The 15,566-nt window shown below is 36.8% G+C and overlaps 1 protein-coding gene across 3 annotated transcripts; it reads left to right on the top strand.

Moving 5' to 3' along the window:
- The first annotated feature begins 1,396 nt into the window (after window positions 1-1,396).
- LOC109213323 (ATPase 10, plasma membrane-type-like) lies at window positions 1,397-9,492 on the top strand. Of its 3 annotated transcripts, none has more exons than XM_019377104.1 (22): window positions 1,397-1,451; window positions 2,094-2,166; window positions 2,245-2,364; window positions 2,910-3,008; window positions 3,112-3,249; window positions 3,328-3,462; window positions 3,655-3,834; window positions 3,990-4,196; window positions 4,328-4,447; window positions 4,513-4,632; window positions 4,706-4,828; window positions 5,208-5,312; window positions 5,591-5,735; window positions 6,343-6,504; window positions 6,689-6,927; window positions 7,037-7,069; window positions 7,159-7,240; window positions 7,530-7,690; window positions 7,777-7,950; window positions 8,028-8,210; window positions 8,469-8,632; window positions 9,100-9,492. In XM_019377104.1, exons 2-22 carry the CDS (start codon window positions 2,101-2,103, stop codon window positions 9,194-9,196), a joined length of 2,853 nt encoding a protein of 950 aa, XP_019232649.1. In that variant the 5' UTR covers window positions 1,397-1,451; window positions 2,094-2,100; the 3' UTR covers window positions 9,197-9,492. The 3 variants fall into 3 exon arrangements, with proteins under 3 accessions (XP_019232649.1, XP_019232650.1, XP_019232651.1); XM_019377105.1 differs by having other exon boundaries at window positions 1,412-1,451; window positions 2,085-2,166; XM_019377106.1 differs by lacking the exon at window positions 1,397-1,451 and having other exon boundaries at window positions 1,924-2,166.
- Window positions 9,493-15,566: the final 6,074 nt, after the last annotated feature.

The following is a 15,566-nucleotide window of genomic DNA, read 5'->3' on the forward strand; positions in this document are numbered from 1 at the left end:
TTTTATTGTATTGTATGGGTAAATTCGTCGTTACATAATGATGAAAAGTGTCACTTTATGCAACGACCTATTTGGTGTCGGCGCGTCGTTACTTTGTTTTTTTCTCTCATCTTGCCCTTCTTTATTACTCCCTCCGTTTCAATTTAGATGACACATTTCGCTTATCGAGAGTCAAACTGTGTGAAATTTGACCAACATTTTAAAATATATATTTTTTGTCATATTTACATGAGAAAAATTGCAACTTATAGTTTTTTGTGTAGTTTTTGAATATCTAAATTTTAATTTTAAAATATTGAGTTGAACTAATCTAATTTAGCTTCAAAGTTTAGTCAATTTGACTCTCAATAAGCGAACTGTGTCATCTAATTGAAAAGAGAGAGTATCAAATAATCATATTTTATCTTTAATCCTACCTTTTTATATAATAATTTTATCTCGTATCTTACTTTTTCTTTATAATATTGCAAGTTTATTCTTCATCTTGCTGGTGCATGACATCAACGGCAAATAATACAATCTATCCAAATATTGAATATATCAATAATGCAGTATAATATTATACAATACATTATGAAATGATGCATAACAACCATCCAAACAAGCTGCTAGTGTTGCACAATTCAAGAAGAGATGATTGGCATACAAACTAAACTTTACTTCTGCATACAAATTGGTGTAACCATGTTACTTAGGTGAACAAGGTAAGGTAAAAGTTATATATATAGGTAAATATAAGGAAAACCGTGCTCCAAATTACATAAGTTAAAACCATGTAGCAAAACCAAAGTTTCAGCCTCCACGTTGGTTTTCTGTCTAAGAAATCGTTCTTAAGCAAAGATCCCAATCGCCTTCGATTTCCTGATATTATTATCCCCATAAAATGTGTAGCATAAAGAATTATATCTACAAAATCTCTATAGTTTTAGCTACTAAAGCATCATTAAATTTTTCAACAAAGGGATTATATTGAATCCAAACTATTTATTTTTTTGTAACATTGCAATAGTTTGAATTTTATGCCCTATAACAATAGGGTAAAAAACTTTGTCCACTATAACACTACTATAAAACTCATTTGAATGCACTTATACGAATTTATATAACTTACCATATTATTCGGTATTAAATATATATTAATTAAACTTTAGGCCTATATTTACCTCCAAGAGCACTTTCAAATATGGAAAATAAAGGGGAATTAATGGCCACGACAGGTGTAAATTAAATGCTAAGGAAATTAAATTATAGGCGGGAGTCAAGAAGTGGTTACGTTGGCTTAAAAGTGGACTATTTGGTTTGAAAGTTCAGTGGTGAAAGATGGTTAGCATTTATGTACTTAATAAATTAGACCAAAGCATATAGTAACAGAGACAGTATTCCTTTCATAATAACCCCCATGCATGATTCAGTAAATAGTCTAATAAGCCTACTGCTTTTTTCACTCTAAAGTAAGTCATCATATCAAAGGTTTGTGAAATTTCTAGTTATTATATATTGTTTCCTTGCCATCTAAAGCTAGCTATAATCACATGCATGAAGTTCTCATTGCTATCTTGGCTTCGGTTCTTCTTAATATCTTGTATTGTTATTACTTGTTGTCAGTGCTTCTTTCATCTTTTCTTTAGCTGAGGACTGCCGGAAACAATCTTTCTACCCTCCCAGGATAGGGATAAGGCTGCGTACATCCTACCCTCCCAAAACTCCACTTGTGGAAATCCACTGGGTTATTGTTGTTGTTGTTGTTGTTATGGAGAAGTGATTTAGCGTGTGTGCACACGTGCATGCGTCTCTGTGTATATCCATTGTGCACCAATTTTCTTCCTATTTATTTCATTTTATATTGTCATCACGGAGGTTAAGAAAGAAATATATTTGGCCAGTACTTGTGGTTATGTCATGACGACGTTTCAATGGCGGTAAGAGCATGTTGTAAAACGAGAAGTTCAAATTTAAAGAGTTTCTAAATATAGAAATTAAGAAAGAAAAAGTGTCGCAAATGTTGTAGCTAAATATCGTCATTGAAGAGTTTTTGGTATAATTATTCCTCATCCTCAAAGAGATTAGTTACTTACTTATTTCAGTTTCCATAGAGTAAACATGGCTGAAGATCTGGAGAAACCATTGCTAGGTCCTGAAAATTTGAGGGAGGAAGGGATTGATCTGGTAATTAAGATGTGCAAAACTCAAGTTTAACCTTGATATATGGACACCTAAATTAAGTAATCACATGACTTGTTGCAGGAAAACTTGCCACTTGAACAAGTTTTCCAACAATTGATAACATCAAAGGAAGGCCTTTCAGCTGAAGATGCAGAGCGACGACTTGACATTTTTGGGCCTAACAAGCTTGAAGAGAAACGAGTAAGTTTCCAACTGATCACGACAATGGTACCAACTTTTGTGGTGTTGAATCAATAGAATTAACTAAGCAAGAGCACCATATTTAATTTATACGTGTACATAATATCCGTTAGGCTAGATAGTTGCTGAGTTTTTTTTAAAGGAGAACTGCAACACTGGAAAACAATGCGCGAGTCGTTTTGGATTGCATACATCATGTGTATTCTATAGCTTGAAAGGGTCATAATACTATATTGCTGCACAGAGGAAAAAGATGAGGTTAATGCGAATCCTATTTGTTCTAAAACATGCATCTTTGTTTTCGTCGAGCATTGAATAGAACTAATTTGGTTGCTTCCTTGAGCCGAGGGCCTATCTATCATAAACATCAAGGTAGGGGTAAGGTTTGCATACATATTACCCTCCCCCAGACCTCACTTGTGAGATTACACTGGGTTTGTTGTTGTTATTGAATAGAACTAATCATTAATAATAGCTTTAAAGTCGGCCTTTGAAAGTAGAATGGCTGTCTGGATCATAAAAGTAGTACTAATATACCGATGCAGGAGAACAAGTTTATTAAGTTTCTTAGTTTCATGTGGAATCCCTTGTCTTGGGTGATGGAAGCAGCAGCAATCATAGCTATTGGACTAGCTAATGGCGGAGTGAGTTTACATTTACTACAAATTGGTTTGCAGTTGATGAGTTACAACTTTCTTCCAATACAGATCTTTATCGGAGTATCTTTTTCGTTCATGAAAATTTCAGGGGCAAGGTCCTGATTGGCAGGACTTTGTAGGCATTGTTTGTCTGTTGTTGATAAATTCAACAGTTAGTTTCATTGAGGAAAATAATGCTGGAAATGCTGCAGCAGCTCTAATGGCACGTTTAGCTCCTCGAACTAAGGTTTGCTCTTGCCACAGTGATCTCGTCGCATTATACTAAATAATTAAAATATAATATACCCCGTTTCTGCATATATAGGTTCTTAGAGATGGGAGGTGGCAAGAAAAAGATGCGGCTTTTTTAGTTCCAGGAGACATCATTAGCATAAAGCTCGGTGATATCATTCCTGCAGATGCCCGATTGCTCGAAGGAGATCCCTTGAAAGTTGATCAGGCAATTCCTTATCCGAAAAATAGTGCTATGGTAGCTTTTAGTTTATTGGAATATGGAATTTGTTACTTAAAATAGCACCAGGGTAAGGCTACGTACAATAGACCCTTGTCTCCCCGGACCCCACACATAGCGGGAGCTTAGTGCACCGGGCTGCCATTTTAAGTATGGTTAATGAATACGGTTTTCTTGCAGTCAGCTCTTACTGGGGAATCTCTACCCGTCACGAAAAAGACAGGAGATGAAGTGTTTTCTGGATCTACTTGTAAACATGGAGAAATAGAAGCTGTAGTAATTGCCACTGGAGTTAACTCATTCTTTGGAAAAGCTGCACATCTCGTTGACTCTACTGAAGTCAGTGGTCACTTCCAGAAGGTTAGAAAAGAATTCAGTGATATTTAGTTCTTTCTTAATTCTTCAATTTGGATAATTTCATGTTATGCTGAGAATGAGGCCGAGAGTAGAGATAGAATAGAAGCTGTTTGACTCGTGTTTTCCATGGTTTAAAAGTTTGCAAGCTTCACCTGTAGGTCCTTGCTTCCATTGGAAATTTCTGCATATGCTCAATAGCTGTGGGAATGATAGTTGAAATCATTATCATGTACGCTGTTCAGCGTCGTTCATATAGGACTGGAATTAACAACCTTCTTGTTCTCTTAATTGGTGGAATACCAATAGCTATGCCAACAGTCTTATCAGTTACACTCGCTATTGGCTCCCATCGACTCTCTCAACAGGTACACGCTTGTCAATATTCTGAAAATGTCATGAAATTAGTCTATCTTCTCTAGACAAAAAATAATGCATCGCATCACATCCGAAAGATCTGAAGAGCTAAGGGTAATTTGGCCTTTGGACTGTACTTCAGGGTGCTATTACAAAAAGAATGACAGCAATTGAAGAGATGGCGGGTATGGATGTACTCTGCAGTGACAAGACAGGGACGCTGACCCTGAATCGCCTCACTGTTGATAGGAATCTTATTGAGGTACACGACTTTTTCATCTGACTTCTCTTCCTGTGAATTCTTTAATCGAAACCTTTCCTAAACAGGTATTCCAAAGAGATATGGACAAAGATATGGTTGTGTTACTTGCTGCTAGAGCATCAAGATTGGAAAATCAGGACGCTATCGATGCAGCAATTATCAACATGCTTGCTGATCCAAAGGAGGTGACGCCTATACCATTTTGTGAATATCTTTTAGGATATGCGACAAAATTTATAGCTGCATTCATATATGCAGGCACGTGCAAATATCAGGCAAGTGCATTTCCTTCCATTCAATCCTGTGGATAAACGGACTGCAATCACCTATATTGATTCAGATGGCAAGTGGTATCGAGCCAGCAAAGGAGCTCCTGAACAGGTGCTGATGTCATTTAAATGATTAAGATTTTTGTGTTTCTTATGATCAATTTGTTAACCTTCTTTCTCAAAGCAACGGTATCTCTCAAGCCTAAGTAACTGGCACCTAATATCTGATAATCGCATTAAACTTACATTATTAGTAGTTTGCCGGGAAACTATTTTGAGTTATTACTAATTGCCTAGAGAAAATTAAAGCAGAAAGAAGCTATAAAATTTGACCATATTTTCTCTTTTCTCAGCCAATGGATGCATGCATGTCTGTAGTGAATAATATAAGTTTCCTTTCTGCTTATGTTTCCGTCTCCTTGAGAATTTGGTGTGACTATTGCCCTTATAACTACCTCTATTTCATGTTTGCCTTTTCTCCTGAAACTCAGATACTGGATTTGTGCCAAGAGAAGCAGCAGATAGCTGCAAAAATGCATGCAATCATTGACAGGTTTGCCGAAAGAGGGTTACGCTCTCTAGCTGTTGCCTTTCAGGTAATGGTTTTCCTTGTTTATTTGCTATTACAATTTACAAGTCACTGAATATAGTTACTATAGTTTGTCATGTTAATTGAAGTGGAGATTAGTAAGTATGTAAAAACGTTTGACAAAAAGAAATTAGGCAAATGGAAGGTTGATCTTTGTATTTATTGTATCAAAACTAGCCAGATGCATGAGCCAATGTATAGGACTTTATGATACATTCCTGATTCTCAGCAGTACAATTCTCCAGCAAGAAAGCTTATATCTTCTATATGCTATGAGTATTGTAGGAAATTCCAGAAAATTCGAAGGAGAGTCCTGGCGGGCCTTGGGCATTTTGTGGATTGCTTCCGTTGTTTGATCCACCAAGGCACGATAGTGCTGAGACCATCCGCAGAGCACTCAATTTAGGAGTTTGCGTTAAGATGATTACAGGTATATAACTTGATATTAATCGCACATAATATTTATCATGGTTCACCTAATTGGTGAAAGCAGAAACATGTCAAATTTCATTTTATCGAACTTCCTACTATCCTTCTAAGGAATACAAATGGCATAGGCCCAATATTTGCGATGAACTATATGTGTTGAAGTGTGTGACCATCTCATCTAAAATTAAGCTTAAGCTGTTAGAGAGAACACACTTTAATTTACTTAATTACGTCATCATTGATTCTTTTTTATGAGCTAAGTACGTACAAATTCTTTTTGATATTGGGTGGCGGTGAGACTCAAGCCCAGACCTCTGCCTGCTCTGATATCATGTTGAAGTGTGTGACCATCTCATCTAAAAGCTTAAGCTATTAGAGAGAACAAACTTTTATTTACTTAAATACGTCTTCAATAATATGATGACAGGAGAAAAAGTTATAAAACAAAGATTAGAACATAAAAAGAAAAAGGGAAATAGAAGAATAATATTAGAAGAACATTCAATGTTCATTCATGTCCATGACATATTTTTCTTTTGAAAAGTAAAAGACTATTTAGGCAGCTAGTAGAACGAGTTCTATTTTAACTTGTTTTATCCCCAGAACAGGTGACCAGTTGGCCATTGCAAAGGAAACAGGCCGACGACTTGGAATGGGAACAAATATGTACCCCTCATTTTCATTGTTTGGTCGTGACAAGGATGAAAATGAAGCTCTACCAGTTGATGAGCTCATTGAAAAAGCAGATGGCTTTGCTGGTGTATTCCCTGGTAATTTCGACCAAGTATAACAACGTTGTTCTATACCTAATTCCCCTTAATTCCAAAACAGTATTGTAGCATCATCCATTCTTCAAGTTTAGTGTAACCTCTCCTTCTGCTTCTGTTTTAGTGCTATAGCTGTTCAAAATCATTTTCTGTTCCATGTCAATTATTCTTCCCATATTATACACAGAACACAAATATGAGATAGTAAAGATACTTCAAGCGAACGAGCACGTAGTTGGAATGACTGGTGATGGAGTAAATGATGCTCCAGCACTCAAGAAAGCAGATATTGGTATAGCAGTCGCTGATGCTACAGATGCTGCTAGGAGCGCTTCTGATCTTGTCTTGACTGAGCCTGGCTTAAGTGTGATTGTCAGTGCTGTTTTGACTAGCAGGGCTATATTTCAAAGAATGAAAAATTATACAGTTAAGTCAAATCAATTATTTGTGTGTTTTCGATACACCTGTCTAGATCTTGTTTGCTATCTTTGACGTTCTAACTTCATTTAATGGGTTGCTACTCCATATAATGCAGATTTATGCTGTCTCCATAACCATACGAATTGTGGTAAAGCATCGAGTTCCTGTTAATTGCTTTATCTTTTATTTCGTTAGTCTTAACTTTATGATCATATGGGATAAACCTTATTTGTGCAGCTTGGTTTCATGCTTCTGGCACTGATATGGGAATATGACTTTCCTCCATTTATGGTACTGATAATTGCAATCCTAAACGATGGTAAGGCCTTATTCCTATGGCTATTTATATTAGAAGTTCATATTCAACAAGAATGGCAACTAAGGGATCACAAAATCAAGATCTTATATGAATTTATTCGGGAAGGACTTCTTGTAATCCTTATTACCAGAGGTGGACCTATGCTTGGAGCAAAGGGTTACTGGACCCCGTTAACTTTGATAGAAATTCTGAATATATATGTTGAAAATGGTCGTATGCTTTACTTGGAATCCTTAAGATCAAAAGTTAGATAAGCAATTCATCATATTTTTCTTTGTTTTATTGATAGGTACTATTATGACTATTTCCAAAGATCGCGTTAAACCATCTCCAGGACCCGACAGTTGGAAGCTTAACGAGATCTTTGCAACTGGCATTGTGATTGGCACCTATCTTGCTTTAGTTACTGTGTTGTTTTACTGGCTTGTCGATAGCACCCAATTCTTTGAGGTACCATTATTCTTAGTTTTTCTAACTTAGTTAACTAACTTCAGTTGCTTGGGTCAATTACTTAGTTAACTATTTATTACATGTAGACTCACTTCCATGTAAAACCTATAAGAGGAAATACTGAAGAAATCTCAGCAGCCATATATCTGCAAGTCAGTATTATTAGCCAGGCGCTAATATTTGTTACGCGCAGTCCGAGTTGGTCATTTATAGAGAGGCCAGGGCTTCTTTTGATGTTTGCATTTGTGGTTGCCCAACTGGTAAGGCGTACCAAACTTATAATTCCCAACTGCATCAATTGTTTATGCGTTTAAACATGTTCTTTTTATTTGTACAGGTTGCGACTTTGATAGCCGTTTATGCACATATCCAATTCGCGTCAATTAGTGGCATCGGCTGGGGATGGGCAGGAGTCATATGGTTATATAGTCTTATTTTCTATATTCCCTTAGATATAATTAAATTCACTGTTCGTTATGGTCTGACTGGAGAAGCCTGGAACCTACTTTTTGATAAGAAGGTTAGAGGAATTTTTTTTGGATTTCATTGTCATTAGATGCTAAGAAGGGGAGCCTTGGCGTAACTGGTAAAGTTGCTGCCATGTGACCAGGAGGTCACCGTGGAAACAACCTCTTGCAGAAATGCAGGGTAAGGCCGCACACAATAGACCCTTGTGGTCCGATCCGGCCCTTCCCCGGAAACTTAGTGCACCGGCTACTAGACTATGATTTCTTAGTTTACAGTCATTCATTTCTCTCTTTTTTTTTGGTTTCGATAGACTGCTTTTACATCTAAAAAGGACTACGGAAAGGAAGACAGAGAGGCCAAGTGGGTGCTTTCTGTGAGAACTCTACAAGGGGTAATATCACCTGAGTTTGAAACTAAAAGCAGGGGACCTTCTATGATTGCTGAACAAGCTAAGCGTCGAGCAGAAATAACCAGGTCTCCTAAATACATTGTTTTGACAGATCTTATCCGCATCCGGTGTTAACATCAAACCAATGAATGAAAGACAGGTTTCTTGCATACGCACATTTTTCACTCAGCCATGGTTAAGTGACATGTAGTCTCACCAGGGGCGAAGCTACACTCTAGTAAGGCCCTTCGTCAGAAAATTACACTGGGCATATACGTAAAATATTAGGCTTTAGAGGTATATAACATATATTGAACACCTTTTGTCGGGATTATTTTACTTCTTTCAAGTTTGGGCACACTTAGGGAAATTCCTGGCTTCGCCACTGAGTCTCACGTTAATTTTCAACGACTTAAGTTAAATTTCTTGGTTTGGTATGAACACCGGGTGCAGGTAAAATTTTACCTTCTCTCTATTTGAGACGTTGTGCTTTCAAACTGACAGTTGAATGCACTGCTTGGCTGATCTTCTATGTGTATATAAATCTTTGCAGGCTAAGAGAGTTGTATACATTGAGAGGTCATATTGAATCAGTAGCAAGACTTAAGAATCTGGACTTAAACAAAATTCAAACGGCTCATACAGTTTGAATCCGCGAGCAACAGATCCCATCTCTTCCTATAACAAACTTGTCCAATGATGCTGTCTCGAGAGTAAGTCTTATTTCATGCGTTCCACGAGAGACATGTCAAGAGACAATGCTGTTCATGATCTTATGTACCAACCATGTCGAGGGTAATTGAGGTTTCTACGAGGGAAGTCAAGATAATCTCGGGACATTGTGTCTTGCTTTTAATTTGTTGTACCACTTTATATGACAGCTAGAACCAAATCAAATCTGTGATAATAAAGCTCCATAAGAAGGGGCATTTGATCTGTTCGCCAATTCAGTTTCTGAAATTTCATAATCTTTTTTTGGCAGATTTTCAGAAAGATCAGTTTTCTCAATTTATTTTTAAGGCAGGTAACATCCAAAAGGGAATTCAGTTTCTGTAAACCATTTTGAACATATTAGTTTCAGTTTAACTGATCACAGATAAGTACTTGTTTCCTGGCTGAAAATTGTAGAATAAAAAATCAACTGATGGAATTCATGTTCATATTCAAACATATCTAACATGTAATCATTGAAATAAGATTTATTCAATAAGGTGACAGGAACAAATCCAATTTACAACCCTTTGATTGTCATCTTATTAATACATTCAGTCGAAAACTCATAACTGGTTCAACAATTCTTGCAATTACAACACCTAAAATTGATGTGTAAACAACAACAATAACGACATGCCCGGTATATTCCCACATGTGGGGTTTGGGGAGGGTAGTGAGTGCGTAGACCTTACCCCTACCTTATGCACGTAGTGATGTGTAAACATATAACGTTATTCAAGACAACAAAAGCTCTAATGAGTTTATTTTCAAGACATAAATGCTAAAAAGAGACCTTCAAAAATCAACAACATTTGATACAAATGCTGCAGAAAACTCATAATAAAATCACCTTATGAATGCATTTCCATCAAGTAATAGTAATTTCTAAAAGGATGACATCTGAATACTTCTCTCCCTTCCAAGTCTTATGGAATTGACATAATCAACTAGACTGTGAGCAGAAATGCCCGGATGAAAGAGCCCTACAAACCGAAGCAGTACTGAATTCCAACTCTCCTTGTACTCCGATCCATATATGTAACCATTGGTGAAGCTTCTAATGAACTCCCCGTTGGGTTTTTAAGCTATATTAAATGATTAAAAGAGGGTGAATGGGAAACGGAGGGAAATGAAATTTTTAAGTGAAATTTTAAGTTTCCCTCCTTGACAAAGGAACATTGTCCCATACTGGAAGAGGAAGAGGTTTTTGATGAGTATATAAGCAATTGCTCTTCTTCTAGCTCTTAAAGAGTTGAGAAGAAGGCAAGCCTCGCACCGTCGTCGTCGCTCGCTCGGCTTCGGCTTCGACTTTGGTCAAACGATTAATTGATTAATTTTTTGGACCAAATTTATTTGTTAATAGTAAATATTAACAGAATTGTTATTAAATATTCGTTTCCGTTTTCAGTTTTCAGTTGTGTAACTGAAAATTAAACTTCCCTCTTCAATTCCCGGTTTATTATTGCATAAATTAGCCATTTATGCTATGGCCGTTTTGCATAAACAATCATTCTGAAGAGTTGCACCTCTTCAGTTTTCAGCCCAACATTGGCTATAAATACAAGTCCATTCTCTCAAAATTTCCATACGATTTTCTGAGTTGTCCTCTTTTCTTCTGCATACTTTTAACTTCAAAGAAAGCAACAGTAAGTGTGATTTGCTACCGAACTTTGTGTTCGCTGAAACACTGGGGTTTGAAGTACCATCACACCAGTGTGTAATTCGTTCAATCCTGAGAGGAAATAATCCACAACCTTGGGTACTAGGAGGGGATTAAATTTCTTAAGGAAACATTGAAAATTCAGTGGGCTCAGATTAAATTCTGTTTCTGTTTTTCATTTATGTTTATGTGTTATTTTTATATTCTCCATAATTATTTTATATATACAGTATGCTATCAAGCTTAAGGAATTTAGTTTATTTCCTGTACTTGTGTTATATTCACTGTTCTAGAGACTAAAACCTTTGTGGTTTTCTACTTCGTTGGAGATTAAAATATATGTGATTTTAACGTTTGTTTGTGACATTTTTTTACAGAAATGACGAATGACGACGGGAACCAGACTGTTCCTATGGTGACTGCCAATGCATCGACAAGTCGAACAACACCGGCATTGGCACCGGCAGAAAAACCCGAAAAATTTTTCGGGAATGATTTCAAGTGGTGGCAGCAGAAGATGTTCTTCTACTTGACTACTTCAAGTCTATAGAAGTTCATTAAGGAAGATGTTCCTGTTCTGCCTAAAGAAACTCCAGAGAATGAACGCTTTCTCGTGATTGAGGAGTGGAAGCATTCTGATTTTTTGTGCAAGAATTATGTTCTTAGCGGACTGGAGGACGATCTGTATAATGTCTACAGTGGCGTGGAGACGTCAAAGGAATTGTGGACTGCGCTTGAAAAGAAAGACAAAACTGAAGATGCCGGGTTGAAAAAATTCTTTGCCGCTAAGTTTTTGAACAACAAAATAGTAGATAGCAAGTCTGTTATTACCCAAGTCCAGGAATTGCAAGTGATTATTCACGATCTCCTTGCTGAAGGTATAAATCGAATTAATATTGATGTTGAAAGTAGTAATTCTAGTATTTTTACTAACAGAATTTTTATTGAAGGTCTTGTCATCACTGAAGCATTCCAAGGGCAGCGATGATTGAGAAGTTGCCTTCTTTTTTGGAAGGACTTCAAAAACTACTTGAAACACAACCGCAAGGAGATGTCCCTTGAAGATCTCATTGTTTGGTTGAGAATCGAAGAGGACAACAAAGCTGCTGAAAAGAGAGGCCGCGGAAACTCAACAATAATGGGAGCAAACATTGTTGAGGATATTTCTCAAAATAAGAGAAAGAGGAAGCAGGCTTCTGGACCAAAAAGCAACCCAAGCAAGAAGCGGTTCAACGGAAATTGCTACAACTGTGGGAAAGGTGGGCACAAATCTACGGAGTGACGTGCTTCGAAGAAAGACAAGAAGAAGGGTCAAGCAAACATGGTTGAAAAGCATGAAGATGTTGATGACTTGTGTGCTATGCTTTCTGAATGCAACCTGTTGGGAAATCCTAAGAAGTGGTGGATTGATTCTGGAGCCACTCGCCATGTTTGTGCTGTTAGGGAAGCCTTTGCAACATATGCTCCGGTTGGACCCAAAGAGATGCTTTCTGTGGGAAATGCTGCAACCGCCGGGATTGAAGGATGTGGGAAGATCTTTCTGAAGATGACTTCTGGCAAAGTGGTGACTTTGAACAACGTCCTTCATGTTCCCGAGATTAGGAAGAATTTAGTCTCTGCTGGACTTCTTGTTAAGAATGGTTTTAAAATGTGTTTTTTGTATCCGATAAGGTTGTAATAAGTAAGAACGAAATGTTTGTAGGAAAAGGTTACCTCACTGAGCACCTTTTCAAGCTGAATGTAATGGTTGTTGAGAACAATAATAAAATTTCAGCTTCGTCTTACTTACTTGAGTCAAATAAATTATGGCATATACGTTTGGGTCATGTCAATTATAAAACCTTGCGGAAAATGATTAACTTGGAAGTATTGCCTAAGTTTGAATGAGACAAATCAAAATGTCAAATATGTGTGGAATCTAAGTATGTTAAACATCCTTATAAGGAATTCAGATCCTTTAGACTTAATTCACACAGATATTTGCGATATGAAGTCAACACCATCTCGCGGTGGAAAGAAGTATTTCATAACTTTTATTGACGATAGTACTCGATATGCTATGTTTACTTACTTAATAGTAAAGATGAAGCAATAGACGCATTCAAGCAATGCAAAAATGAAGTTGAAATGCAACTTAACAAGAAAATCAAAATGATAAGAAGTGATAGGGGTGTTCTCCTTTTGAACAAATATGTTTAGAATATGAAATTATTCATCAAACAACGGCCCCTTACACGCCCCAATCCAATGGGATTGCGGAAAGAAAGAATCGTTCATTAAAGGAGATGATGAACGCATTGTTGATAAGTTCTGGTTTGCTACAGAACTTGTGGGGGAAGCCGTTCTTACGGCTAACTGAATACTAAATCGAGTAGCCCATAGCAAAACACAATCCATTCCATATGAAAAATGGAAAGGAATGAAGCCTAACTTGAATTATTTTAAATTGTGGGGGTGTTTGGCAAAAGTGCAAGTTCCTAAACCCAAAAGGGTAAAAATAGGACTGAAAATCGTTGATTGTGTTTTCATAGGATATGTGACCAATAGTAAAGCATATCGATTTCTGGTTCATAAATCAGAAAATCCCGACATTCATAATAATACGGTTATAGAATAAGATAATGCTGAGTTCTTTGAAAATATATATCCGTATAAAAAGGAATGTGAGTCGATTGGTGAGGGATCTAAACGACCTCGGGAAGAAACAAAAGAAAGTACATTTAATCAGGAGGATCCAAGACGTAGTAAACGTCAAAGAATGTCTACTTCATTTGGACCAGATTTTGTGACTTTCTTATTGGAGAATGAGCCCCAAACATTTAAAGAAGCTATGTCTTTTTCAGAATATTATTTTGGAAAGAGGCAGTCAATAATGAAATAGAATCCATATTGAATAACCATACATAGGAATTGGTTGATCTTCCTCCTGAAAATAAACCGTTGGGTTCTAAATGGATCTTTAAGAGAAAAATGAAAGATGATAGCTCTATTGACAAATATAAGACAAGACTTGTGGTCAAAGGGTATAGACAACGAGAAGGTCTTGACTATTTTGATAACTACTCTCCAGTTACAAGAATTACGTCCATACGAACGTTAGTAGCGTTAGTTGCAGTTTATGGTCTTGAAATTCATCAAATGGATGTTAAGACGGCCTTCTTAAATGGAGAGTTGGAGGAAGAAATCTACATGGAACAACCTGAAGGGTTTGTGGTTCCAGGTAAAGAAAAGAAGGTATGTAGACTTGTTAAGTCCCTTTACGGACAAAAACAAGCACCCAAACAATGGCATGCGAAATTTGACCAAACAATGTTGTCAAATGGTTTTAATATAAATGAATGTGATAAATGTGTGTACATTAAAAATGTTCCAAATCACATAGTCATTATTTGCCTATATGTGATGATATGCTGATAATAAGTAATGACATTGCCAACATAAATGCTACTAAGCGTATGCTAACTAGGAAGTTTGATATGAAGGACTTGGGAGTTGCTGATTTAATTCTGGGGATTAAGATCCATAAGACTCCTCAAGGTTTGGCATTGTCACAATCTCATTATATTAAGACAGTACTTGAAAAATTCAAGCACTTAGGGTTTAAAGTTGCAAAGACTCCAATTAATGTGAATCTTGCATTAGCAAAGAATAAAGGACAAAGCATATCACGATTGGATTATGCGCATGTATTGGGATGCTTAATGTATATCATGAATTGTACACGACCAGATATAGCTTGTGTTATAAGTAAATTGAGTCGATACACGAGCAATCCAGGTCAATCTCATTGGATGGTAATGAAACGAGTTTTGGGATATTTAGAACATACCTAGGGCTTTGCTTTGCACTACAGTAAATATCCTACGGTGATTGAGGGATACTGTGATGCAAATTGGATCACCGGTTAAATTGATTTTAAGTCCACAAGTGGATATGTATTCACCATTGGTGGAGGAGCGGTATCTTGGAAGTCGTCCAAACAAACTTGTATTGTCCGCTCTACAATGGAGGCTGAATTCATAGCCTTAGATAAAGCCGATGAAGAAGCTGAATGGCTCCAAAATTTCTTGGAAGACATTCCATTTTGGCTCAAACCGTTGGCACCAATATGCATACATTGTGATAGTCAAGCGGCAATTGGAGGGCTGGGAGCGTTATGTATAACAGTAAATCTCGTCATATACGATGAAGATATAAAATCGTTAGGCAATTACTCTCTAGAATAATTATCACAATTGACTATGTATCAAGTGATAATGTATCGGATCCACTTACAAAAGGCCTAACTAGAGAGGTAGTTGAGAAATCATCAAGGGGAAAGGGACTATGGCCGAGAACAAGTCATTATGGCGGTAACTCTACCTAGAAGACTGGAGATCCCAAGATCTAGGTTCAAGGAGATCAAACAAAGTCATTAATAACGGTTCAACATTGTCAACTAAAATTTTGGTCCATTCTCGTGACGAGACAATGTTCAGTACAAAAGATAAAGCATTAAGGGCTTTTAATGATTTCTAAATTTGATACGGGGTATATCAAATAGTGTATCTACGGGATGACATATTTAGGAATCACCTATGTAAGTGTGAAGTGTTAGTCGCTTCAAGGAGAATTTTGTAAGGCCTGTTCTCTACGCACTTATGAAA

Source organism: Nicotiana attenuata, unplaced genomic scaffold, assembly GCF_001879085.1.
Source record: "Nicotiana attenuata strain UT unplaced genomic scaffold, NIATTr2, whole genome shotgun sequence".
Lineage (NCBI taxonomy): Eukaryota > Viridiplantae > Streptophyta > Magnoliopsida > Solanales > Solanaceae > Nicotiana > Nicotiana attenuata.